The sequence below is a fragment of the Neomonachus schauinslandi genome, chromosome 13, assembly GCF_002201575.2.
Source record: "Neomonachus schauinslandi chromosome 13, ASM220157v2, whole genome shotgun sequence".
In the NCBI taxonomy this organism is placed as follows: domain Eukaryota; kingdom Metazoa; phylum Chordata; class Mammalia; order Carnivora; family Phocidae; genus Neomonachus; species Neomonachus schauinslandi.
This window is the reverse complement of record NC_058415.1, coordinates 88,759,653-88,784,220: the sequence shown is the minus strand read 5'-3', so window position 1 is coordinate 88,784,220 and position 24,568 is coordinate 88,759,653. Positions and strand designations below refer to the sequence as shown.

The 24,568-nt window shown below is 57.5% G+C and overlaps 1 protein-coding gene and 2 non-coding genes across 12 annotated transcripts in view; all 3 read right to left on the bottom strand.

The window, feature by feature from the left end:
• Window positions 1–559: 559 nt before the first annotated feature.
• PRRC2B (proline rich coiled-coil 2B) overlaps window positions 560–24,568 on the bottom strand; it is a 61,186-nt gene continuing 37,177 nt past the window's right edge. For 2 of the 10 annotated variants that reach the window (XM_021691751.2, XM_021691754.2), the window contains exons 15-31: window positions 22,401–24,464; window positions 20,881–21,077; window positions 20,159–20,304; window positions 19,495–19,636; window positions 17,686–17,768; window positions 16,990–17,178; window positions 16,645–16,842; window positions 16,145–16,231; window positions 15,321–15,425; window positions 14,977–15,169; window positions 14,156–14,253; window positions 13,081–13,208; window positions 12,263–12,503; window positions 9,049–9,228; window positions 8,371–8,462; window positions 6,247–6,328; window positions 560–4,976 (exon numbers count right to left, since the gene is read on the bottom strand). In XM_021691751.2, the coding sequence (XP_021547426.1) occupies window positions 4,842–4,976; window positions 6,247–6,328; window positions 8,371–8,462; window positions 9,049–9,228; window positions 12,263–12,503; window positions 13,081–13,208; window positions 14,156–14,253; window positions 14,977–15,169; window positions 15,321–15,425; window positions 16,145–16,231; window positions 16,645–16,842; window positions 16,990–17,178; window positions 17,686–17,768; window positions 19,495–19,636; window positions 20,159–20,304; window positions 20,881–21,077; window positions 22,401–24,464 (4,360 nt within the window). In that variant the 3' untranslated portion in view covers window positions 560–4,841. Of the gene's footprint in view, window positions 4,977–6,246; window positions 6,329–8,370; window positions 8,463–9,048; window positions 9,229–12,262; window positions 12,504–13,080; window positions 13,209–13,814; window positions 13,862–14,155; window positions 14,254–14,976; window positions 15,170–15,320; window positions 15,426–16,144; window positions 16,232–16,644; window positions 16,843–16,989; window positions 17,179–17,685; window positions 17,769–19,494; window positions 19,637–20,158; window positions 20,305–20,880; window positions 21,078–22,400; window positions 24,465–24,568 lie in introns of those variants that run through there. The other 8 variants (XM_021691752.2, XM_021691753.2, XM_044920774.1 and 5 more) reach the window with 8 other exon arrangements.
• On the bottom strand, window positions 10,039–10,124 carry LOC123326567. The gene has a single exon (XR_006541183.1). It is a non-coding gene; the product is annotated as a small nucleolar RNA SNORD62 (small nucleolar RNA).
• LOC123326568 lies at window positions 14,528–14,612 on the bottom strand. Its single transcript, XR_006541184.1, has one exon. It is a non-coding gene; the product is annotated as a small nucleolar RNA SNORD62 (small nucleolar RNA).

Below are 24,568 nucleotides of genomic sequence, written 5' to 3'. Positions count from 1 at the left end.
AGCTCTTGATCCCTCACTTCCCCAAGCCTGGAGTGCTCATCTTTCCTACCCGAAAGCGCAGCATAATCTTCTCCTCCCAGCAATAGAAAAGGGTCACTAAGAAGTGGCGAAAAAACCCCAAAAAAACAAAAACGCGACAAAGCAGGGCGCCTGGTTTGCTCAGTTTGGTAGAGCATGCAACTCTTGATCTTGGGGTCATGAGCTTATTTCAAAATTAAAAAATAATAATAAGCCATGACAAATCAGATGCTTTCTCCTCTGACCTGCCCACTCCTCAGGGGAAGTAGGGGGAGGGCAAAGGGCAGGCAGATGTCCTGCACACCTTCCTATCACCCACCAGGGGAAAGGACCAGCACTAATGCTCCCCCATTTGGAAGATGCACCCTATCTATAGGTTTCAATCCCTTCTCTCCCCCACCTTGCTTTTAAAGCATTTCAGCCAAGTCACTCCCGATTTCCACATAAGCTGTCCATAAAAACTCTTCCATCTCTCTCATCAAATGACCACAGAAAATCGAGGGACACACAGCCTGAGAAAGCATGTTCAGCTTTAGGGCTTTTTCTTTTCTTTTTTTTTTTAATTTTTTTATTTAAATAAGGAGAATTCTTTCATATGGAAAGAGCTAGTACAATCACATATTTGAAAGGAGAAACAATAGGTACTGATCCGGAGGGAAGGGCAAAGGGTGTGTGTACCACATGGCCTGCTGAATCCATGATTCCATTTCCCATCCAAGGCAAAAGCTTCCCAGAAAATATATAAACAAGCTGCACATTACACCTTTAGCCATCGTCTGCCCTTTCAAATATCTGGTCTACATGAAAAGACAAAGAGGAAAGGCCAAAACAAAAGGGAACAAAAAACCCTCAACAACAAAAAACCCAAACCCTTTTTACTACGCAAGGCATGAGGTCAAAAGCTCGGAGTACAGTATCCCCTTTAAACCATGGAAGAAAGTCATCCACCTAGAGCCTTCATAGACATTTCCTCTCTGAGGCTTCATAACATGCTGAAGACAGGGTCCTGGAGACACAGCCACCCGGTCAGGGTGGGAAGATGGTGAACGGCAAGGTCAGAGGCGCCCGGAAGAGCACTAGCCAAGTATGCACTGGTGGTCCTGATGGAGGGCATGGCTAGGGCACAGTGCCTGACCCCAACACTGAGCCACCCAGTCCCAGGTGATCTCTTGGGTCCATCTCATGTTTTCAAGCAGGAAGAGCTGGCTTTCTGGAAGTCTGCATTTCCCATTCAGCACAGAACATGACAAAGCACAAACACTCTAGTGCCCTTAGTTGTCAAAGGCCATTTCCCACAGACCACCTAACCCAGGCTTGCTCTGCAAGCAGTGAAAAGGGACAAATACATATTTGAGAGGCAACATGCAGCTACTTGGTGGAGGGGAACCGAACAGCAGGGAGGGGCTTCACCAGTCTGCCACGCACTGCCTCAGTGGGCCATTTCTGAACACGGCCGTGCGCTCATGTGCACACCCTCAGCCTCCTTGGCTCTGAGCATCAGTCACAAACCTCATCACCCATCCAGAGGGCAGATCCAGAAGACAGGAGGGCGAGGGCATAACTGGAGAGACCCGAGGTCAGTACTTCACAAGATTCCCCAATACCCCTCCAAGTGGCTGGAATGACCACATCTTTGGAACTCAACCAATTTCTGAATAAGTCATTCTCTGTTTTCCCTCATAAGGAACCCAGAGCCAGAAGTGTATGAATTCCAAGTTTGAAAACAACAATGTGGACTAAAAAGGGGGAAGCAACACTAAAGAAAACCAGACCAAATATAACTGGCAGAGAGGTTTTCAAGGGGGGTGTATGCCTCTTGAACACTCGACCCCACACTCCAGGATGTCACCCCACTGAGCAGTTGACACTGGACAGACACTACTGCAGGGTCACTGGTTGCCAAGCAACAGGCTGCACCATCAATGGCCAGGGCCAAGCTGCCAGCATCAGAAGGGAGGGAGAGGTGCACTGACAGGGTTCTGACCCCACCCCCCGCCATTCTCCCTCCACCCCAATCTCAGCAGCCCCAGAAAGGTAAGTGCTGGTCTTCACCTGTTGCCACCAAAAGCCCCATGGCATCCTGGCAGAGGCCTCCCCATGGATTTGCATTCTAAGGATGGGGGTTTGAAACCAGACTAAGACCCTAAGCCCTATTACCTTGAGCTTGGTTCTAAAACCACGTGAAAAGAGATATTGCACCTTAAAACCTCTCTGCACTAAAAACTGCATTTCATCAGACCGAGGAAGGGATGCGGGGTCAGGCAGGCCTCAGACCTGCCCTCTGCCCCAAGCCCAATTTAAAATCTGTATCTTAGTGGGAAAGAGACCGCAGCTCGGGCACACAGAGGTGGTGAATGCACTGAACTTCACATGCAATTTCCTGGCCTTTCCTGCACAGAATAATTCAGACATTATATATAAATAGAGCAGTGAAACATTTACTTTTTTTCACCTAGACCTACAACATCAATACATATAAATAAATTCTAGTGTTTTCTGTTTTTATTGGGGAGGGGGAGGAGAGAAAATACAGGAGTAGAGGAAAGGGCTGGCAAACAGATGACCTTTTGTTTTTACTCTTTCTCAACCAGGAAGCTCTGTCACACTGACGGCAGGTCCACCGGAAGGGTACAACACCTTGAGCTTGGAACAGCATCCGGGGCTGTTCTGTTGTATTTCAAAATGAGAAAAACCTTTCTTTCCTTCTGACATACAATGCACCCTGGAATTCGGTGTGCGGGCCTGGCCGTGTTGCTGAGTGCACGGCGGCGGCGAGCATGTGTGGCTCCCGCAGGGGCAGCAGAGGGGGGACAGGGCAGGGCAGCTGGTCACGGGGACGGCAGTCACACACCCGCAGGGAAGAGAGAGAGCAGATGAGCACACAGGGCAGGTGAGTGCGGGCAACTCGTCAGGCGAGCAGCCTTCGGAGAAGGGACCTCAGAAACAAGATCCCGGCCTGAAGGGGACCAGCTGGTAGGAGCGCGCGGTGAGGGTGGAGGCAGAAGGGGAGCGCAAAGCTGTCGACGAAGCACTAGAGCATCTGCCAAGACCACCGGCCCTCTCCGGAGGACCCCTGTGTCCGCCCTGCACTCTCGCTGGCGGGACGAGCCCCGCTTCCTCAAAGCAGTACAGGGCCCCGAGGACTTCCGCGCGCTGCTCCCGGCTCCACGCTGGACACAGTGCTGAGCGCGGGTGTCACACAGCTGCGGCGGCCCGAGGGTGCGCTCTGCGGGGCGCGTCCCCACCCACCTACTGCCCGTGCTCTGGGCCAGGCCCTCCCTGGAGCCCCCGGCGGTGACAGGCAGCAACTCGTTTAGGAACGTGGCTGGCCGCTTAGTTACCCCGAAGAGCATGTGCAAAACCTGACAGTTCCCTTCCCCTCTCCTTGGAATGACAAAATCGGGGATGATTTCCTTCTAGGTCTTATTTTAAGAAGAAACAACAAAAAGCCAGCATAAAATGGCTCACACAAATATTTTGCTAGCGGCATTGCTACACACTTTTCTCCCAGGCGGCCCACAGCCCAGCTCAGGCGCCTCTGGCCCAACCACCCGGGTCTGCCGGTGGGAGCAGCCTTCCGGGCCGCACACCTCTGCCGCAGACCCCAGCAGCCAGCCGTCCGCGCCCGTCCCCACATGAGGGAGCCTCACAGTTTCCGGGGGCGAGCTGTGTGGAAGGTGCCGGGACAGGAGGATCCAGACAAGAGAAAGGCTCAGGAGGAGAGGAGGGCACGTTATGGAAGGCTTCAAGGAAGGGCGTGCGGGTCAACAGCAGCCCCCAGGTGCCAGAGCCCCAGACGCAGAGGCCTGCATGGGGCCTGCGGTGCTGTCAGCTTGCACCATCTGGGCCGCGCCGGGAAACACCAGGGACTCTGTATCTCCATGATTTACCTCAGCTGCCCCGTGGTCAGCACGTCCACTGGCTTTAACAGAGTCCAGGACAGAAATTCTATGTCATGATTACACTAAAAATGCCCCTAAGCTCCAGCAGTCGACTATCAGGCCAGAGGCTGGAACCCAACCGTGACAGCAACCTCACCTGCCTCTCCCCCTCACTGCTCCCGAGCACAGAGCTGCCCCCCGGCGTGGCCTCCATGTTTTCTGTGAGCACCCGCACCGGTTAACCCACAGAGAGCGTGCAGGAGGGACGTCTGCCCAAGAGTCCTGTGTTAAGATATGGCAGGGATGGCCCAGTGGCCCAGGAGAGAGGGGGCAGTGTGGGACTGGGACAGAGGAGGGGTGAGGGAGAAGATGGAGAAGAACGTAGAAAAGTTCAGCTATGCACACATAGCTTGTTTTTGTTTTCTTTTCCTTTCTCCTTTGTAAAAACTTTAGTTGCTTTTTAAAACAAAAAGCCTCAAACTAAAATGGCCCTGCTGCCAAACCACTGTGCCTGGGGCGGGGTGGGGGGGGGGGGGGGGGGGGGGGGGGGGGGTGGAAGTGGGAAGCGCTGCAGAGAAAGCGCCCTGGCGGAGAGGTGGGACAGGGAGGGGCGGGATCATCTGTACTGCACAAAGGCTCGAGTCACTCCACAGTCACTGTGGACAGGAGACGGGGACAACGTGGGGATGGGGTCGTTTGCTTGCTTGTTTGCTTCATAGTAAAGCGAGCAGGTCAGTGCCACATATCCACGGGGGCAAGCTTGTTGGACAACGGAGCTTTCGGGAATGGACAAGGGAAGGGAGGTCTCTCAGTCCGGGCCAGGTGGTTGGACAGTGAATCTGGTGAGATGTCCGAGATGTCCGAGCGTCTGGCTGTGTCAAGGCGGAGCGGCGGCCCTGTCCTCTGGGGGGGTGGGGGGGGTCGAGGCGTGGCCAAGCACCTTCAGGCCTTGCTCTCCTCCACTTTGACCGCCCGAGGCTTGATTGCTCCTGTTCGCTTCATCTGGGAGGCGGCCGAGGGGGCCTCCTGCAGTTTCACGGCTCCCAGGCTGGGTTTTTCATCCACTCGTTGTTTGGCCTTTGGACAGATGAATGGGGACAGAGACAGTTACCCTTATGCAGAAACATCCGTCTGGATACATAGCTCCCACCGCCCCCTGCCTGCTCCTGAGTCACATAGGAAAGCTACCCTAAGAGGGCCATCCTTTGGTGGAAGGACCAGACTGAGAAGGACCTCCCCGAGGAAGGACACAGGCATGAGCTGCTGTTCCCCTCCCACGGGTGCTGAGGGCAGTGATTCAGGGAGGCAGGAAGATGCTCGGTCCTCCGGGAAGCACCCCGTGATGGCCACGGGCCTCTGCAAGAGTGGCACATCCAAGGCCAACTTGGAAGGACCTTCTCAAATCAGTGCACCCCATGCCACAAGGGCAAAAAGCCCCCGAGCGCACCCAAGTGCACTCCACAACTGGAACTCCCGAATGTTTGCCAAGGGGCACGGGGCCACTACATGGACTTGGTCCTCCCCGATCTTCGACAACCGCCCCCCCCCCCCCAACTCCTGCTCTCCAGAAACCTTTTCCCAGGACCCTCATTTGGCCTCAAGGTTCCCACTCAGGGTCCCATTAACCTGCAGGTCTGCGGTCAGCCTCGACTCTGCCCCCCACCGGGGTGTGAACTCTGCAAGAAAGCTTTAGCAGCTCAGTCCAAGCAATTCAAGGAGCGAACCTCCGGGGAACCAAGTTAGGAGGAGCGTAATGAGCGATCAAACTTCCGCCTCCATCAGCCAGGAATGCGGTTTTAATAAAAAGCCACGCCTGCCGTGTGTGAGCTCTGGAGCGCCACTGCATTTTAGAGTAGCGGCCGAGAACAGTGCCTGAAGGCAAAGACACTGAGGAACCCCTTTTGTTACAAAATGGGAAAGCGGCGTTCCACGGGTACTCCCACCCAGCCAAGACAGAGACGAGACACAGCACTTACTAGAGCTACAGCACGCGCACGCACACACACGCAGCTTCTAGAGCTGACCCACAGACCTAACCGAGTCCCAGCGCCTTCACAGCCCAAATCGCTATGGAGGGAGGGTCCACCTTTGGCGCCACCTCCTCAGAGGAATCCGCATCCTCCCTTCTCTGCAGGACAAGGAAGGATCCAGACGCCCGTCAAGAGGAGAAATGCCTTCGCCAGGAGGGACTCGGGCTGCCGGCTCCCGGCGCCACGCTCTAAGCGCTAGGGCACGTCTCTCTTTTTAAGAGGAGCACTCAAATGGGTTGGACAGTCCCTTCTCTTTTGGCGCTTGGAGACGGGGCCTAAGCGTCCGGGGCTGGAGGGTCTGGAAAGCCATCTTCTACCTGTTGAACGTAGTGTCCCTGCACAGAGCCCATGTTAACTGCTGATCCAGAGGGCTTCCCACTGGGGCTAGCAGAGCTAGGCCTGAAAAAACCAAAGGCAGGGGGTGAGAACACACGCGTCGCCAGAGAAACCGAGTCAAGCCTAGCACACGGCGCGGCCCTGGCTCGGGTGGCGCCCTCTCGGACGGAGGAAAGGCAAGACCTCAGACAGCGGAGTACAGAGGGCACCGGGGCAGGTCATAGAGACACGGCCGAGGGCAAAGGGGCCGAGGGCAAAGGGGCCGAGGCCCCGGCTGTGGGCAGACACTGACCGGACAGGCAGACGGGCACTGACCGTCTCTCGGGGTCTAGAGGGTCTGGACCAACGGGACTCTGTGACCCACACCAATGGTCTATGAAGCAGATTTCAGAATGGTGCCAAGTTTATTCCTAGTTTTCACTTTTTTAGGCGGGGGAGGGGGGCGGAACCGAAAGGAACAAAAATCTGTCGGAACATTTTTCTGAATGTGTTCTGCTGACCAGACAACCAGTTCTCCTGGATGTTGACTAGGGGTCAAAAGCTTGAGAAGAGCTGTGTGTGGAGTTCCTCAGGACCCTCGACAGTGGGGGTGCCCAGACCCTGTGCCGAGGGCCACGACCCCCAAGCATGCCCCCCCAGTGTCTGACCAGGGAACCCTTTTTTGGCAGGGCATGCCTCAGAAGCCCTGTTTCCAGAAAACTTGGGAAACACCGTTCTATAGAAATACACCAATTTTCCCCACCCCGCCACAGCACCAACAAAACAAAGGCCATTCGTGAAGGCTTCTATCTTCTACATGTTCTCCAAAGAGCCCACTGCGGTCTCTCCTACGCTCACCAGACACGGGAGGCTCTGTCAGCTCTGGGTTTGCCTCTGCGGCCAGAAGCTGCTCACGGCCGCCCGCGGCAGCAGGGGGACAGCATCTGTTTATCCACAGAGCTGCCCTCATCACTCCAGGTGATACTCATCATTCTGTGTTGCTATCTACCTGTACTTTTCATACAGTTCTGTTTGGGCATACATGAAAAATATGGTCAGACCTCAAAACAAACTAATAAACAAAAATAAATGAAGTCAAGAGGGTAAAGTAAGAACAGAAAAGATGACGGAATGGGGAAAAGGTCCCACAAATGCCTTTCTCTGGAAATGCAGGTGGAGCGTGGAATGATGGGGCAGACGGGAGGGACAAGGACCCGGCCTCGACGCTTCCAGAGCAGGAGAACGAGATGGTGCTCGGATCTGCAGGAGTGCTGCCCGATTGGAGGGTGGCTGTGTGCCCCTAGAGGGACCTCGGGGCGCCCTGGAGCCCTGCCGCTAACCTCACGGAGCGCCGCAAATCACGCGTGTCTGTTCTACTCGCTTACAAACAGGAGGGCGCTCCAGGCATCTCCCACGTGCATCAAGAGCCGACTGCACCCACCCGCGGGCCCCAGGCCGGAGCATGCTGCCTGCCCCTCCCGGCACACTCCTTCTCAGGGGCCAACAGCTCTGTGGAACCAGAGGTTCTTCAACTTTCTAGTATAGTAAGCAATTCAGTACCGGGACTCATCCAAAGCCACCTCCAAATCCAGTTAAGGGACCTGGGACAGTTACTGGAGGCAGAGACCGAGACCGAGGACGCAAAGAGAAGGGGCCAGTCCATGCGGTGAGAGGCACTGACGGCCCCGCGAGGCCAGTGCGGGGAACATGCAGCCCCGGGAAAGGAAATTCTCCTCGCCTTCCAGGGAGTGTACTTTCCTGGCCACTGAATCCTTTGGAAAATTTGGTGAGAAAGCTGTGAATAGGTCAGGCCTCACACTATTAAAATGTCAGCCGTTCCTTTTCCTACCTTTCCAGAAAGCTCTCCCAAACCAGAGCATTTTATTATGATAACTAGAAGCAAAACCACTCTGTCAGCTCCTGATTTCCCCGCCAGGGAAAGTTAACTAAAACATGAGTGTGTCCCAACACTGAAACTTCAAGGTGACACATGGCCTCAAAGGGGACCCAGCCTCAATGCCCCTCTTCGGCTCTCCCTGGGCCCCTGAGACTCTTCTGAACCACTGAGTCCTGTCTAGACCAAGTACTGGGTGACGCAGCATCCGACCCCCAGGGCATTTCTTTACCTATAAGTCTGTGGTGATGGCACGGAGCCTCCTGAAGGAACATTCTGTTTACTGTCGGCAAAGTGGAAGCCCTTCATCTCCATCTGAGAGGACTAAAGACACCAAGAAGGAATGAGTGGTCGTTTGATGGCCCTGGAGATGCCCAGCCCTCATTGACCCACCCTGTGCAGAGCCAATGAGAATTTCCAGGGAGAGAGGGATCGTCTAAAGGAATCAGCACTCCCCTTCCCCTCAAGTCTAGGCTTGAGAGGCAATTCTTGGAAACAAGAACTGTCCCGTTTTTGTTCTCTTGAAGTGGGATGGGGAGAGAGGACTGTGCCCCACCAGGATGGGCCATCAGCAGAGCCTGGACCCCAGTCCTAGACACGCTCTATGGGGATGTCTGGGACCAGTCTCTAGACGGCCCCATCACAGCTCCCCTGGCCCACTGGCCCCAGGCATCACCCCCACACACCCCTTTCCCTTCTGCTCTGGGTCTCGGCTCATGCAACTAGCTTACACGGGAACCAAGGGGCCCCACCATGGGGTTCCTAGAGGACTTCACCACGAGCAGGAAACCAGTGGTCTGGTGAGGCCAAGAGCTTGCACCCCAACCCCTGGCCCTTTCTGCCCCAACAGGCTTCCTGACTAGCTAGCAACGATTCTCCCCAGGACGCAGCAAGATGGAGTCCTCCTTACCTCTCTGCTGGTGTTAAGGACCGAAGGCTGGGAGCCGGGTGGAAGGATTCTTCGGGGCCCCCCGACAGAGAGGCTCTGCCCCTGCGGCAGCTGGATGGACTGTGGCAGAATCAGGGGCTGCTGTCCAGAGCCGTACCGCGGCAGGGGGAGCTGGGAGCCAGGCAGCGGCATCGTCAGCTGCTAGAGGACAGGGACAGTCAAGAGGAAGAACGGATGTTGGGGAGGAAGCCATAAGCTACTGTTTACACGTGGCCCCGAGAGCAGACACACGCTATACTTCAGGTAAGACGGGTTCGGGATTTCCGCTAGGGCACGCCCTCGAAGGCAGGGCAAGTCTGGCCACTGGAACCAGGCAGGTGGAGAAGATAAGCTCAGGGCCGTGCCAGCAGGTGCCACGCTGTGAGGTGCTCCTGGGGTAAGCGTGGGATGCGAGCGGCTCCTCTCCAGAGCTGCACAGGGCCACGGGCACCCCAGACCTTCTTGCTTTTGCCCAGCAAAGGTTTGCCGAGTGCACACTATGTGCACCAGGGGGAAGCACAAGGACACGGTGAGACCCAGGGAGCAGCGAGGACAGGGCCGCACCGGACGCGGACCCAGCATGGGGAGTGCAGGCAGCAAACCCCTGTGCGTGGGGGCGGGGAAGAGTTAGGGAAGGTCAGGGGGGCTTCTCGGCAAGTAATGTCCAAGCGAATCCCCAGAAACGGACGCTGTATGGATGTGTATCTACGTACTCCTCTTCGAGGCACAAAAAGGCAAAACCCCTTTACTGTTGTGCCTCTAAAGGAGATGGAAAACTCAACTGGGTTCTGGGGTTAAGGGTTCCTGGAACTGGAGACTCTTGGATCCTTCTGAAGGCTATTATGGCAGCAGAATGTGTGTTTATGGGGGGGGGGGGTGACAGCAAGCTCTCGTGACTTCTCAAGTCCAGCACCATGTGGGTGACAGGGAGGGGGGCCTGGAGACTCGGGACCGGGGCAGGGAAGCCACTTGTCTCTCAGTCACTTTCCTCTTCATCCCCCGTGCATTGAGTCCACAGTGGGGGGTCAGAAGGATCTACTGGAACTGCATCATGGAGACGAGTGGCAGCCAGAGCCTCCAGACCCCACACTCCCCCTTGCACATGACAGGGTGCGGGACGAAGAGGAGGACGGCGCTATGCTTTGGAGTGTGTGGTGTGGCCAGACTTGTGTTTTAGGGGGCAACCTGGCTGCCGTGTTGAGAACAGACTATTGGGCCCAAGAAATGGCTAGAATCTGAATACTTTCTAAAGGTAGAGCCAAAAGCTCCTGCTGAAGGATCAGATGGGGTGTGAAGGCAAGTGGGGACGCACGGGTGACATGGACAAGATAGCCAGAAGGGCCGGGAGAAAAATCACGTTTCGGACTTGATGCCTTCGCGCATCATGTTGCAGATGCCGTAAGATGCCAGAGCAGAAGTGACAGGCAGCCCACGGGCTGGAAATCAGACACCTGGTGGGACTGGAAAGACCCAAATTTTGATGGGACTTAGAGCCACAGGACCAAACAGAGGTTGGAGGGCAGAGCCCGGGGGCACGGGGAGATTGCAGACCACGCAGATGAGGAAGAGGTTTTCACCAGGATGGTGCCTGCAAACCAGAGCGAAGAACACGATTCCAGGGGGTTATGGGCATCCTCTGGGTCAAGTGCTGCCAATGGGTCAGCAGCATGAGAGTAAAAAATAACCAACAGGAATCGACTGGTGTCCTTAAAAAAAAGTTTCATGGGTTTTTTGGGTCTCTTTAATGAGTGGAAGAATAGAGTCGGCTGGGTGTAAACAGGAGGCTCCTCCTCCTCCACGGAGGGCGGCCCTGCAGCGCGTGTGAGGGACCCAGCAGGAGCCTGGCTCGAAGGGCCTCTCCCAGGCACGGCCAGCCCACCCCTGGGGCAGGAGACCCGGCAGGGGGCACTCTGTACAAGATCTCATTTTGTCACTGCTCGTATTTCTCTAGTGACATGGGAAGCAAGATCCCGCGGGTGGAAGGCGGCAAGGAGAAAGTTGCAAGTCTGAAACCGGCACTGGGGGCAGGGGACTGACAGGCCCGAGTGCGGGGACATGGACACTCCCGAAGGTAGCTGTTGGCGCTTGGCTGCGCATAGCCCGAGCGGGTCTGGCTTTCCGTAGGCGCAGACAGCTGTGCAGACCCAGGACTGGACTTCACCAAGGTGAGAACACCGGAGGGGGCGCTGAGGGCAAATGCAACAGGACAGCTCCGCTAAGCTGGGCAGGAAAGGAAGTGAGCCCACAGGGGCAGGTGGTAAACGGGTGGCCGGAGCTGGGGCGCTAGACGGGGAGAGCCAGAACAGCAGAGCTGGTGAGTGGTAAGCCCCTTAAGCTTAAGATGACGGAAGAGGGACTGCTTCTGGCACTGACCAGCCTGGGGACCGTGAGCACAGCGGAGCTTGTAATCTTGTGGCTGGGGTGGGGGTGGGGGGGGTAAAGGGGCCATGGAACAGAGACCAGGCAATCATCTATGCAGACATCAAAACCACCAGTGGCTAGATTAGGAACTGTGTTGGGGAGCCTGAGTCAGGGGCCAAAGCAGGGGAGGAGTGACCCTCAAAGCCGTCCAACACTGCTGACGGTCGTGAGGAAGATGTGGAGCCAACACTGGATTCACTGTGTGGAATCACAGCAACACGCAGGCCACTGGGGCAGTGGACTGTATGGGCTCCAGAGCTGGGGTTTTGGGGAAAAGGGAGGGAGAGAGGTCTAGAAGCATCAGTGGGTACGCCAGGACATGCACCCCATCTCCAAGCCCCCCGGGACGAGGGTGAGGAGAGGCTGTGGGAGAATCAGTGTTCTCAGGGGATAAATAGGAGACGGGACCGTTCCCAAGGGGCAGAGGACCTGGCCCCCCTGGTTCTAGCAGCCCAAGGATCAGCCACAAGATTACAAGCAGCAAATCATACATCAAGAGGCAGATAAAAAGGAAAACCAGGGCGCCTGGGTGGCTCAGTTGGTTAAGCGACTGCCTTCGGCTCAGGTCATGATCCTGGAGTCCCTGGATCGAGTCCCGCATCGGGCTCCCTGCTCGGCAGGGAGTCTGCTTCTCCCTCTGGCCCTCCCCCCTCATGTGCTCTCTCTCATTCTCTCTCTCAAATAAATAAATAAAATATTTTAAAAAAAAAAAAGGAAAACCAGTCATGAAAGAAAGAGGCCCAGTATTCTGGGCAGGAGGGACTGAATTCCTGACCTGTGGGAGCTGGGAGTCCAACAACTGGGAGGCGCCCAGGCCTGCAGCCTGACCCAGCTGGCCCTCGTAGACCAGGGCTTGGTTCCCACTCATGGGCTGGTAGGGGGAGCCAGACTGGGGCTTCACCATCTCTAAGGGCTGCATGCCTGGGAACGCCGAGTACGGAGGCTTCAAGGCTGTGCCTCCAGAGAGGATCATGGTGCTGGGCGGTGACAGGCTGGGATGCATGTACACCTGAGATCTGCAAAAGCCAGACAGACAGTGGGTCAGGGGTGGGAGCGCAACAGCAAGACCTCAAGTAAGAGCACACACTACGACCCCCTGGAGGGCTTGCTAAAACCCACACTTCTGGCCTCACCACCCCCTGCACCGAGTTTCTGACTCAGGAGGTCTGGGACAGAGCCTGAGAATCTGCATTTACAACAGGCTCCAAAGATGGTGTGGATGTTGCTGGTCTAGGAGCCAGTCTGAGCGTCACTAGATCACATATCCAGGCTGTACAAGGCAGGGAAAACCTGTGTGATGCCAAAGGCCCGGGATTTCAGACTCATGGAAAGAGCAGACCAAGGGTCGTGACCGGCGAGAAGGGAGGACGGGGAAGGGCTGGGAAGGGGCAGGATGACGTGGAAAGAAAAAACAAGGCCTACGGAGGACCATCAGGCCCACACAGCTCCTGTGGCACTTAATAATGACTCTGAAAGGGACTGTGACCACCCCCTCCACCCGCTCCCCCCAAAGCAGAAAAGTGTGGAGCAGCCGCACAACAAAGGGAGCGAGCCCACAGGTCTGGGAGGTGGGCATCCCTGGCTGCATCTCACCTGAAGGGCTGTAAGGAGCTGAAGATCTCCTGAGCCTGGGAGGCGGGGAGCCCGCCCCTCAGTCCCAGCTGGGCTGGAGCCTGCAGAGACGTGTGAAGGGAGAGTGGGATCTGCTGGGCAGCGGCAGCCTGCAGATGGGAAGCCGGGTAGGTAACCGCAGGGCCCTCCAGGCTGCCTCTCCACCCCACCCCGCACCCCACCCCCCCTCCACACGGCAGCTGAAACACTGCCCCAAATGCACACTGGGGCTTGTCCTTCCGGTGCTTTCCTTGCTCTTGGGAAAAAGCAAACAATGGGTAATAATCCCAAACCCTGGTATGTTCCTACACTGGATTCTGTACAACAGCAAGAATGAATCCTAGCCACAGGTACTGAGAGCGGTGCGTTTCGGAAGCAACAGTGGACGGGACACGTACATGAGGAATACATGTGGTACGATCCGGTTACGTGAAGATCAACATCTTGTAAATCTAAACGATGTGGTATTTAAAAATATGTTTTACAAAGAGGTCGGGACAGGCAAAGTCCTCTGTCCTCGGTCCCCAAATCTGCTCCTGCCCAAGGGCCCCACCATCCTGGCCCACAGGTCCCTGGGGTGCTGGACCATCAGAAGGCCCCACACCAGCTTCAGGAAGGAGGCTTCCAGAAATCTGCCCCTTGCAGCACAGAAAATACGCCCATCCTGCATGAAAACAAACGCCTGCACGTTTCTAAAACTACCTCTTTCTAACGCATCCATGCCTGGGACTCTAGGCCTTTCTTCTCTTCATCAGAAGGATACCTGATACCAAAGGATACCAAAGAGAATTCCATTTCAGCTAATTCCCCAGCTAGGACACAGGAAGAACTCTGAGAGAGGGAAACTAAGAGTCTGGAGCCCAGGGCTCCATTCCTCTTCCCTATCTCTCCTGTATCTGTTCACTGAACATTTCCTGGCTGCTAGGACAGGCTGGGAGCTGGGCATTACACGTGAGGGACGCAGGAAGCGAGACAATGCACAAGTCAACGCAAGAAGTAACTCCACTGTGCGCTGCACCCCCGTCCCCCACGGGGCCGCCTGGCTTGCTATCATCACCTGCTGGTAACTCTGCTGCTGAGGTATGGTTTGGGGAACCAGGCGGGGCTGACTTGCGAACACGTGGCCGTCCAGGTATAGAGGCGGCAGGTGGTTGCCTGCAAACAGAAGCCCAGAGGAGACAGAACAGAGTCAAATCTCACTGTTTCCGGATGTTCACACGTGCATACTTTCCCAGGGAGTCAGCGGGAGGGAGCACGTGCAGAGCCCTGTGCTCCAACAGCCCACACCGACTCACCCGCTGGGGAACACGGGCAAACGGCAGCATCAGGGCCCAGGAGCGGGGACAGGCTCCAACCCACCCTCCCACCGGACCCCTGGCCCACCGGCCCACACCCTGGGGAGCAGCTCTACTGCAATAGAGGTGGCCTAGCTCTCGGCCCCTGGCTTCTCTATCCCGCTGCACTGAGTCCACAGTGGAGGATCAGAATGGTCTGCAGGGACTCTATCACTGGGACCCTGACAGCTGGGTCCTCAAAACCCCCAGCCTCTCCCTCGGAGCACCACCATGGTGGTAAAGGTGGCTACCGCTTATGAAAGCTTGGCTGACACTAAGCACTTTCCAGGTATGACCTTGTCTCGTCTGCTAACCCGCAGAGAGCCAATCTTCTCACCCAGAGGGCTGAGCCACTCACTGGCGGCGAGCCCCGTCTCTGCTTCCCAGGGAAGCAGAAGTGCAAGTTGTCCGCAGTGCCTGGGAAGCTATGACCACCTGACCTACAACAAACTCCTACTTCTGCACGCTCAAGCAATCCAAGTTTCTCTTTTGAGAATGAAGGGAGGCGACCCCGAAAGCTGGTTCGGGCCGGGGGATGGCGAACCTGGAAGAGAAGCCGAAGGCGCGACAGAGGCCACGGGCATGGGTGGCATGGAAACTCCGCCGAAGGAGCTGTAGTTGACCCCGTTGGAGGCTCCCACAGACGATGGGGGCTGGATGCCTGAGCCCGCGCCTCCAGGAGAGCTCTGCTCCGGCAAACTGGGCGAGTTTTCCCAAGCCTTGCGCGCGGACTCCATCTGAAAAGTGAGGGGAGCAGAAGAATTACCACCAGGGAGGCGGCGGCTAGCACAGACGGCGGACACGGGACGGCGGGCAGGGCTGCTTGTTCCTGCCCCTTCCCAAGCTAAGGCACCCAGGTGGCCCCCGCCTAGCTCTGCGCTGGTTTACCTTCAGGGTGAGGTCAGCGGTGGGGAAGGACATTTGGGAGAGGCCGATGGCCCTCTGGATGTGATGGTCGCGCCGGAGGATGGGAATACTCTGCGTTAAGCCCGCCTGGAGGGGAAAAGGAAACCATGCAATACGACAGCACAGCAAAATCCCCCTTCAGTTTGGGCCACATGCACTCAATACCCCCGGGATGAGGCTGCCAGCAACAGACACCATGGTTATAGCCTCCTGATGGACGCCTTCACGGATTCCCGCAACAGAATCCACGGAGAGCCACGTCCACGCCCCTACCCCACGGAGCACAGAGGCGCCGGGACCTAGCTCGGAGATCCCAGGTCCTGTCTCAGCCTCCCCATCCGAAAACTAAAAAAGAGATCCTTGTAACATTTCTTCGGAAATGTGGCCAACAGACCCTCCCACACAACGCCCAGTGCCCAGGAACGTATTACAGGGATTCCGAGAAACTGCTCAGAATAAAGACATCTGTCCCAGCACCATCAAACATACATAACCACAGACCGTGGAAGATCAGAGAATCACAGAATGCCAAATAAACCAGACCTTAGGAATTACATTTCCCCACTTTAAGATCTCAAAACCAGGGTGTGCAATGTTTACACAACTTGCCCAAGGACATGCATCCAGCTAGAAAACATGTCACACCTCACACCCGGGTCAGGCAGCTGACTCCAAACGTGGTGTTCGTCCCCTCCTCTGGCTTCAGAGCCACCGCACCCCCACCCCCGCCACAAGAGGCTTGCTCCCGTCTCTCCAGGGCCTGCCAGCACAGGAAACAACAGAGCTTGGGGGGGAAGCAGACTCACGTTACTGGCCAAGGCATCCTGAAGTTTGACAACTGGATTCCCCGAAGGACCAGAGGCAGAACCAGGCGGCAGGCTGAAATCAGAGTCCTGAAGAGGAGGAAGAGCCCACTGAAATTATCTGGCCCACCTTTTGTTAATTTCATCCACAGTCTCAGTGACTCAAAAAATTGGCTGAGCAGCATTCACCAGACGGCACCCAAGAAAAGATGCCACCCCGACCCTCCCTCTGTGCTCCCTGCCTGTGCCCACTGGCCAACCCAATGGAGACGGTGAAGATAACTGGTCTGCTCAGACTGAGAACCTGGCTGGTGTCAGGAGAATAATCTAGAAGGCAGCTCAGTAGCACCTGCCGCGTCCAGCACACCGATATGCTCCCCGAGAGAACTGTTTAGCTCCAATCTCCCTGCTCTTTCTTGGCGACAACCCTGTCTCAGCAGCCTGCTCTCTCTCCAACTATAAAAAGAAAGGGGGGAGGGGAAGGAGACACATCCAAGCCTTACTTTTGGATTGACTCCAAATTCAATGGGCGGCACCGGCAGCACGGAGTCCACGTGAATCTCTACCCCGTTAACAGGCGGGACAACGGCCCCCTGCAGCCGCTCGGCCCCCTCCGAGCCCTTTCTGTTTTTCAGAGAACGCTCATTGCCGATGGGTCCTGGTCTGTGCTCCTTGCTCTGTCCTGACCCTTGTTCTGTATCCTTGATGGAAAAGCAGAGACTCTGAGAAAAACAGGCTGGAAGGACCCCAACCCCCAGCTTCCTAGCCCTAGGAAGAGGGGAAGATGACAAAGGACGACAGCCCCTCCTGCCCTGGCCCAGGCCTCTGTGCATGGACTTCCAGCTTACCTTCGGCTCGGACTGCTTCTGAGCCTGCTCCTTGTGGCCGTCAGCCTTGGGCTCCAGGCCAGGCCCGTTCATGTCCTCCGGTTTCAGAGCGCCGTACGGGGAGCTGCGCTGGGAGGAGGTGGCAGACGACTCCCGAGACTCAGCGCTCAGGTCAACGCCGCTGTCCCCCTGGCTGCTCTTAAAACCCTGCTGTGCAAGGCACAAAATGGGTTAAGAGCCCTGACCCCCAACTCCAACATGGGACCAGGAAGCAAGACCAAGCCCGTGGCTGAGACACATCCCCCCAGTATGCCTGTCCCTTTCAGTGCTGTCCCGACCTCTGCCCTGACCTGCCAGTGGTACCCAACAACTGGTGACACGGTCAAAACCACAAGACACGCAGTAGGTGCCAGGGACACGGCTGCCAAGCTCATCCCCTTGTGACCCAGGTCAGACAGACCGCCACCACAGCCTCGCAGGAGAGGCCCCAGTCGCCCACTCTCCCGGGTTATTCCCCACTCTCGACCCTTCACACACATGAGGGTCAGGGCCGAAGACGAGCACCAAGCCGGGGCCTGCAGAGATGGCCCCGGGGCCAGGCTCGGTGGCCGTGGTGAGGGAGAGCCGGGCTAGACACTGGGCGCACGAGGCCCAGGAAGAGCCAGCCACGGGGGCGGTGAGCACACGCACAGCCCCGAGCAGGTGGCGGCCACTCACCTCGGCAGAGCCAGGCTCGGCGCTGTTGAAGGCAGTGGCGGCTTTTGTCCAGGAGTCGTTAGTCGGGGCCTGAACGGGGAGGGCTGCCCGAGGGAGCAAGACAGAGAGTCAGCTCATCACAGAGGAGCCCCCAGGCTGGAGAAACAAGCCCGGGTGCCACCGACACACACCCAGGCCACCATCTGTCCTCCCTGTCCCATCAACGGCACGCCAGAGAGATCTGATCCACAGGAGCTAGTCGGCTGGCGTTACCCAACTTCCCAGCGTCCTTAGTCAGACTCTAATAAACACGCTTCTCTTTCCTTCATCGATTACATGCTCTAGTAGGCTCGCTGGCAGCTTCTCATGCACATCTGGGAGGATTCCATATTGCTACCCCTGCGCAGTGAAGCTTTCTTTTGCTTAAGCCAACAATTCATTTCTACAAGCTGGCAGCTCCCACAAAGACTCTCAAAGACTCAGGCCAGTATTATCGACTCCTGTTAGCTCCAGGACCATTCCAAGATTCCCACAAAAGCCTCAGACCCCGTGTATGTACACAAAACTTGAGACGCCGTTTTCAGGTCCAGGGGCCCTGGCTCTGAGCAGCCGATGAGGCGCTGGAGCGTCCTGGCCTTTGGCAAAGGCCCAAGAGCAGAAGCAATTGGAGTCTAGTTTGCTCCGAATGACAAGCTGGCAGGTATTTGTGGACGTTCAGAGTGTGATAAGCATCACTCACACGTGCAACCAAAGCATCTGACATCAATATTTTATTTAAGAGATTATACTTCCAGTCAACGTTGGGTCTCTTCCAATGTTACTTATTTTTTATTTTTATTTTTTAAAGATTTTATCTATTTGAGAGAGAGAGAGAGGGAGGGAGGGAGCAAGCATGTAGAGAGCACGAACAGGGTGAGGGGCAAAGGGAAAAGCGGGCTCCCCGCCGAGCGGGGAGCCCGACGTGGGGTTCCATCCCAGGACCCTGGGATCATGACCTGAGCTGAAGGCAGACACTTAACTGCCTGAGCCATCCAGGCGCCCCTCTTCCAGTGTTACTTTGCAATGTACTGGAAGCAAGGTCAACGTGATAAAACTCAAAGAATCAACACCCAGAACCCAGAACTGTGGGTGTCTGTCCCGCGGCTCTGCGCTCTGGAAGCCTTGGCTAAGCTGTATTACACACTGGAAATGACAACTTCTCTAAGCTCCCCTGTGAGGCATCATGCGTCCTTTCATTCACTTGTGTACTCTGCAGGGCTCTGCCCAGAGTAGTCTTTAAAGAAGAATCTGCTTGATTAAAATGGTTTTGTATTTTAAAATGAAGAGTTACCAGAAACAGAGCATTGGATTTGAAATTTTTTTTTGAAAAGTTCCGGGAAACAAATTTTCCAAGAAGTCAGGTCTGCTCCCTGTCTTGCTACGAGAGCATCGGGAGGAACTGACAGAACGGCCCAGGGTCGGGGCCGGCTCGCAGCACAGACAGGAAAGCTTCTGACCCCTCCTCCCTCGTAGTCACCTGCTGCTCTTGCACAGGGGGAAGAAAGGGTAACGGGCAGGGCCGGGGGCTCTCGTCATTCAGACCCCTGCACACACAGAACGGTGTGCTCTTGCCCCAAATCTCAGGCAGGGAGAGTGTACTTCTGTCCGGGGGCTGCAGCCGCAAGTGGGGCTGAGATGGTATCTAGTAACACTGTGGCTCTGGAGAGGAGGCAGCAAACAGGTAAAGCTCCACGGATACAGGGCCCCAAAGCAGGATGCTCCTGAGAAGGGACCCCGGGCGCAGGGGACAGCCCTGAGCCAAGCAGCTGAGCCCAAGCACCCAACTCTTACCCTGGCCGCTGCTCTCCCAAATCTCGGTGCCCAGGCTACTGCCAGGCACGGTCACGTCGCTCTGCTCCAGGCACAAGCTGTTTTGCTTTTTAGCAAACCGAGGAGGAATACGGGAGGAAAGACCTCGGCCCTTGACAGGCATCTGAGGAGAAGAAAGGGGACGTGTCCAGCCTTGACGTGAAGCATGAAGAACAATAGGTTCTTCCCAGGGAGAGCATCCCGGGCCTCCAAACCCTACCACGGAAACTGCTCCAGAGGTGCTGGAACGCTCGCCTCTCGACACCTCAACCACAGGTAAATGCAATGCCAACCAAACCACACCTAGAAGGGGCCGCCAGGCCCATGGACACAGACCACAGAGGCCGAGTGCGCAGTGGCCAGCCCGGATGGCGTCTGAGGACAGGGTCCCCGAGCCTCGTGACGCGCCGGGTGACAAATCTCATCCCACAGAGGCCAGAGCAGTGGGAGGAAGGTGGGCTCCAAGGGGCTGATGGAGGTCTGCGTCCTGCTGCTGTCACCAGGGACAAACCACCCTCCTTGAGAACCTCCTCCCACAGGACACCCGGGGCCACGGACGTTCTCCCTCCTTCCCCACTTCTATCTTGGTCTTCATTCGGAACTCTGGGTTTCTCTGTACCGGCCTGCCCACCCCCCGCCCCCTTACCTGCACGGCCTGCTCCTTCTTCCTTCTCTCTTCTTCCAGCAGACGGCGCTGCTTCTTGGTGAGGACCTCGATGAAACCTTCACCCGCCATGGGGCCCACCTCACTCTCCTCCCCGGGGCTGGACCCGCAGTTTTCAATGATGGAATCTGAACCCAGATTTCATGAGAAGGGACAGTGTTTCCATTCATCAGAAAAAAGGGACAACCCAACCCTACCAGCTGCTGGTATCTAAGGACGGCTCAGCTCAGAAGGCCGAGCAATACTGGCTTGATGCCCCCGAGGAGCAGAGCATGTTCGTGGGGTCTACAGAAATCCCACTGGGATCTCTACACCCTCCCCACGGCCCCTCAGCACACGGTTATCCCAAACCAGAGACCTGAGAAGCACTACAGTTAAGAAGGCAGTCTCTGGAGACAGAAACACCAAAGTTCCAGCTCTGCTCCTAACCAGCCGCGTGACCTGGACAAACCACTCAACCTCTCTGGGCCGCAGTTCCCCCTCTTTAATGGGGCGGCTCTGGGGATCGGCAAGGCTGTGAGCCATGTGAAAGTAGGAATCCTATCTGTTCTGCTCACCAATGCAGCCTTGGAACTTAGCCCCCCACCTGCCCGGAGGCCACGATGCTCAGAGAAGGGGCTAAGCCAGCAGCCCCACGGAGGCCGCCGTGGCCCTCGGGGGCCTGGGCTCTCCTTCCCCCTGAAAACGTGAGAGGACAGACTCACTTCCGTAGTTGAGGTCAAACTGTTTCATGGTCTCTCCCTGTTCACCCGCCCTCTGAGTAGCCAGCTTGGCCTCCTTCTCTGCCTTCTCACAGGGGGCTTCGGGGACGTCAGAAGCGGCGTGGGCTGTCCGCTCCAGCGCATAGTGGCTGCTCCCACCGCTGCAACCAAGACCTCCAGGCAAAGCCTCGTCGGGGGGCCTGTAAAGGAAGGGGGATCTTGTTAGTTCTGACGCGGCCGAAGGCTGGGGAAGGAGAGAAAAGGAAAACCTGCATGTGCACACAGCACGCGCACGGACACAGCGCCCTGGCCCGCAGCATCCCCCTCGTTCGGTCGGAGCTGCTCTCCGGCAGTGGTGCATGGCCACGTGGACACCCCACCCCAGCCCACCCCGCTGCAGCAGCTCTGCCTGCTCGTGGGGAACACCGCTCTTTCCCTGCCCCTTCCAGGGCTCAGCGCCTCTGTTCCTTCCCACTGTGTGCCAAACTCAGCGGGCCTGGGCAAAGGAGACAACGAAGGGGATGCTCCAAGCAGAGCCACAGAACTTTCTGCTCCTGGCACACGAGACTGGCCAGCAAGGAGCCAGGCCCGGCCCTAGCACAAGGCTCTCAGCAGAAATCAGAAGCAAAGCCAAGTCTCAGCATCTGGGATGGGGAAAGCGAGGCTGGCCTGACACCTGGAAGGATCAGCATTCTCTGAGGGCTCCTTCTCTGGGGCTCTGAGTAAATTCCACCCCAGGTTTCTGGCCCTGGATTCTAAGGAGGTTGGGAGGCAGGAAACAGCCTTCCTCGGCCTGAGGTGTGGCCTGCGTGCGATCCGGAATTCGGGCCGCACAAGTGACCCCCTGCACGTGCTCCCCCCTTTCCCTGAGTCTGGGCAGCCTGCGGGCAATGAGCCGCCCCAGAGCACAGACCAGCCACTGCAAGCCTGTAGGTCCAATGAGAGATGCTCACAGGGCCTCAGGCGGCTCACTCCCTGCCGCTACTGCCTGGCTTTCAACAAGGAGGCGGTTAATCCCCAAAGCGGAGCTGCATCTCCTCACTGTAGGGAGGCAGACACGGGAAGACCTATCCCCACAGGGCCAGGAGGCCAGAGGCCCCCCAGGACGCTGGGTGACAGCAGCCCCGGGGCAGAGGGATCTGGGGGACTGGCACCATGCATGGGCAGTGCCCCCTCAGCGGGGCAGCAAGGGCATTTACGGAGGCTGAATGCTCGGGCTGGGTGCCGGGGCGGCCACCACATGAGGACCCCTGGGGCGGGAACTCTTAAGTTTTGGTTTTCAAGCCACAACAATGACAACACGCCACAAGAGAAGCAGACAAGCAGTGTAAGAGCAAGTGATGGAGACGCTCACACACAATGGCCTTGGCGGGCAGGTGCCCCCAGGGGCACAACAGAGGGACAGAGTCGGGGCTCCTGACACACGGCGGGACACGCATGCATGGAGTGCTGCTTAAAAAAAACGGGCTTAGTAACAGAACAACAGCAACAGAAAAGAGCCTGGGGTTGGGTTTGTGTTTTACCTTTTGGCTTTCAAAGGCGTCCCATTCTGTTGGCTCTCAAAACGGGGAGAAGTGTCACCACCACCTGGCCTAACGGACTTCTCCCCAAAACCCCCCGGCTCCAGCTTTCGGCTCTGCCTGTCAGCCAGGGGCCTCTGGCTGGAGAAGCTCCTCTTGGCCAGCTCCTTCTTCTCACCCACGGCAGCCCCGGGCAGGCTGCCGTCCGCCTGGGGGTCGGGCTCGGCCCCGGGGCCCTCGCGCCGCTCCCGCCTCTCACTGAAGTCACTGCTCTCGGAGGCCGTCTCCCATTCCTCATTGGCGTGATCAGACGAGTTCTGGTACGAGAGCTCGGGGGACCCGCTCTTGTCCCCGGGGCAGAGCTTGGGCCGGCCCGGCCATGGCCCTGCCAGCAGGTGGGGCTCCTCCTCGGGCCCCCACAGGCCCAGGGACTCCCGCTCCTGCCGGAGGCGCCGGAAACGCGGTGGCTTGTCCTGGCGTGGGGGGCGCCTTCTCCGGAAGGGCCGGTTCTCTGTGCCTTCCGGGTCGGCCGCGTGGTCGTCGGGGAAGAAGGGCCTCTTGTCCTCCAGGCGGCTGTCCTCGAAGGCCCTGGCACCAAACGAGTCAGAATGTCTGTATGCGTCGGGGACACAGTCTCTGTCTGCAGGTCGCCGGGACCCACACGCATCCGGGGAGCTGTACTCCTGCCAGGAGGCGCCCGAGCTCTTGCTCTGCCAGTGGGCGGCCTCTTTGGACACGAAGGTTCTCCGCCCGTAGCCGCAGCTGCTCAGCCGGGGAGGGAGCGCCCGGCCGAAGGCGCGAGGGCCTCGGCTCTTGGCCTCCAGGCTGCTGTGGTCCTCGGAGCACACCTTGTTGGAGCGCCAGGAGTCCCTGAAGTCACCCTTCCTCAGGGCGCTGCCCTCCCGCTCCAGGAGCGAGCCTTCGCTCCCGTTCTCCGAGCCTCGCTGCCGCCGCCGCTTGGGAAGCTCTTCATACTCGGAGCCCTCGCTGTGGGTCTCGCTGGCGATTCGCCGCCGCGGCTTGGCCCTAGGGAAGTCTTCCGGCTGGCCGAAGTCCCGCAGCCCCCGGCCGCGGCCGCTCCTCTGGCCGCCGCCATAGATGCCCCGCGCCCCGAGCACCCCCCCACCGCAGAGGCCGGGGCCACCGCCCGCAGGCCGCCCGCGGAAGGTGAACTCTCGGAAGCCGCGGCCACGGCCCCGGGCCTGCCCTCGGCCCCCAAAGGCTTGCTCCTCATCGATAAAAATCCAGTTGTTCCTCTTTGTCGGGGGAGTGTCGCTGGACTCCCGGGAGGGTCTGCTCTCCCAGGCCCTGTCGGGCTTCTCGTCCTCTTCGCACCTGCTGGCCTCGCGGCCCAAACTAGCGCGGGCGGAGCCCTGGTCCTCCAAGGGGGAGGGGGAGGAATTGGCCAGGGCGGGGTCGTTCTCTTCGTCCTCGTCCTTGTCTGCCGTGCGAACCGGCCCCTTCTCCTTGGCCACGCGGGCACTCTCCTCCCCCAGCTCCTGCTTCATCTTCTCGAGTTCCTTCTCCTTGTCCTCTACCTTGAGGGCTTTCAGGACGGGTTTCTTGATGGGTCCTGACCTCCGCGTCCTGCCAGTCTGCTCCGGGTGCTGGCCGCCTGGGCCCCTGGGCTCAGGCGTCCACTCGGGCTCCAGGGGCGGCTCTTTGTTGGGGCTCCCTTCCTTCTCCCAGGAGGACATGTTAAAGGATGGCTCCTCCCGGGGCGCCCCCTTCTCGATGCCGTTGGTTGTGTTGGTGGCCTCTGGAGGGTGACTAACGTCCCAATTGCTATATTCCGGCTTTTTCTCGGCTGGGGCAAAGTCAGGCTCCAGTGGGGAACACCTGAGGTCTGGGGTGTGACCTCCAGGAGCACCTGCTTCCTGAATATTTTCTTGGGGTGGAAACAAAAGCTCCTGGCCTATTCTTTGAGAAGAGACACAGCTGTCAAAGTCTGCTTGGGCCTTCTTGTCAAAAGCACTCAAGAACTCCTCCCCTCTCTCCTCAAGGAGATCGCGCTGGGCACCTACGCCCCCTGACCTTCCGGGGGAGGCAGAGTAAGAGCTTTCATTCCTGAAAAGGAACCAGAAAAATCAGTCAATGTGATTGGAGCCTGGTTCCTGGTTTCCATGCTGAACACAGAGCTTAGTTTTAAAAAGAAAAAAATTTTTTAAAAA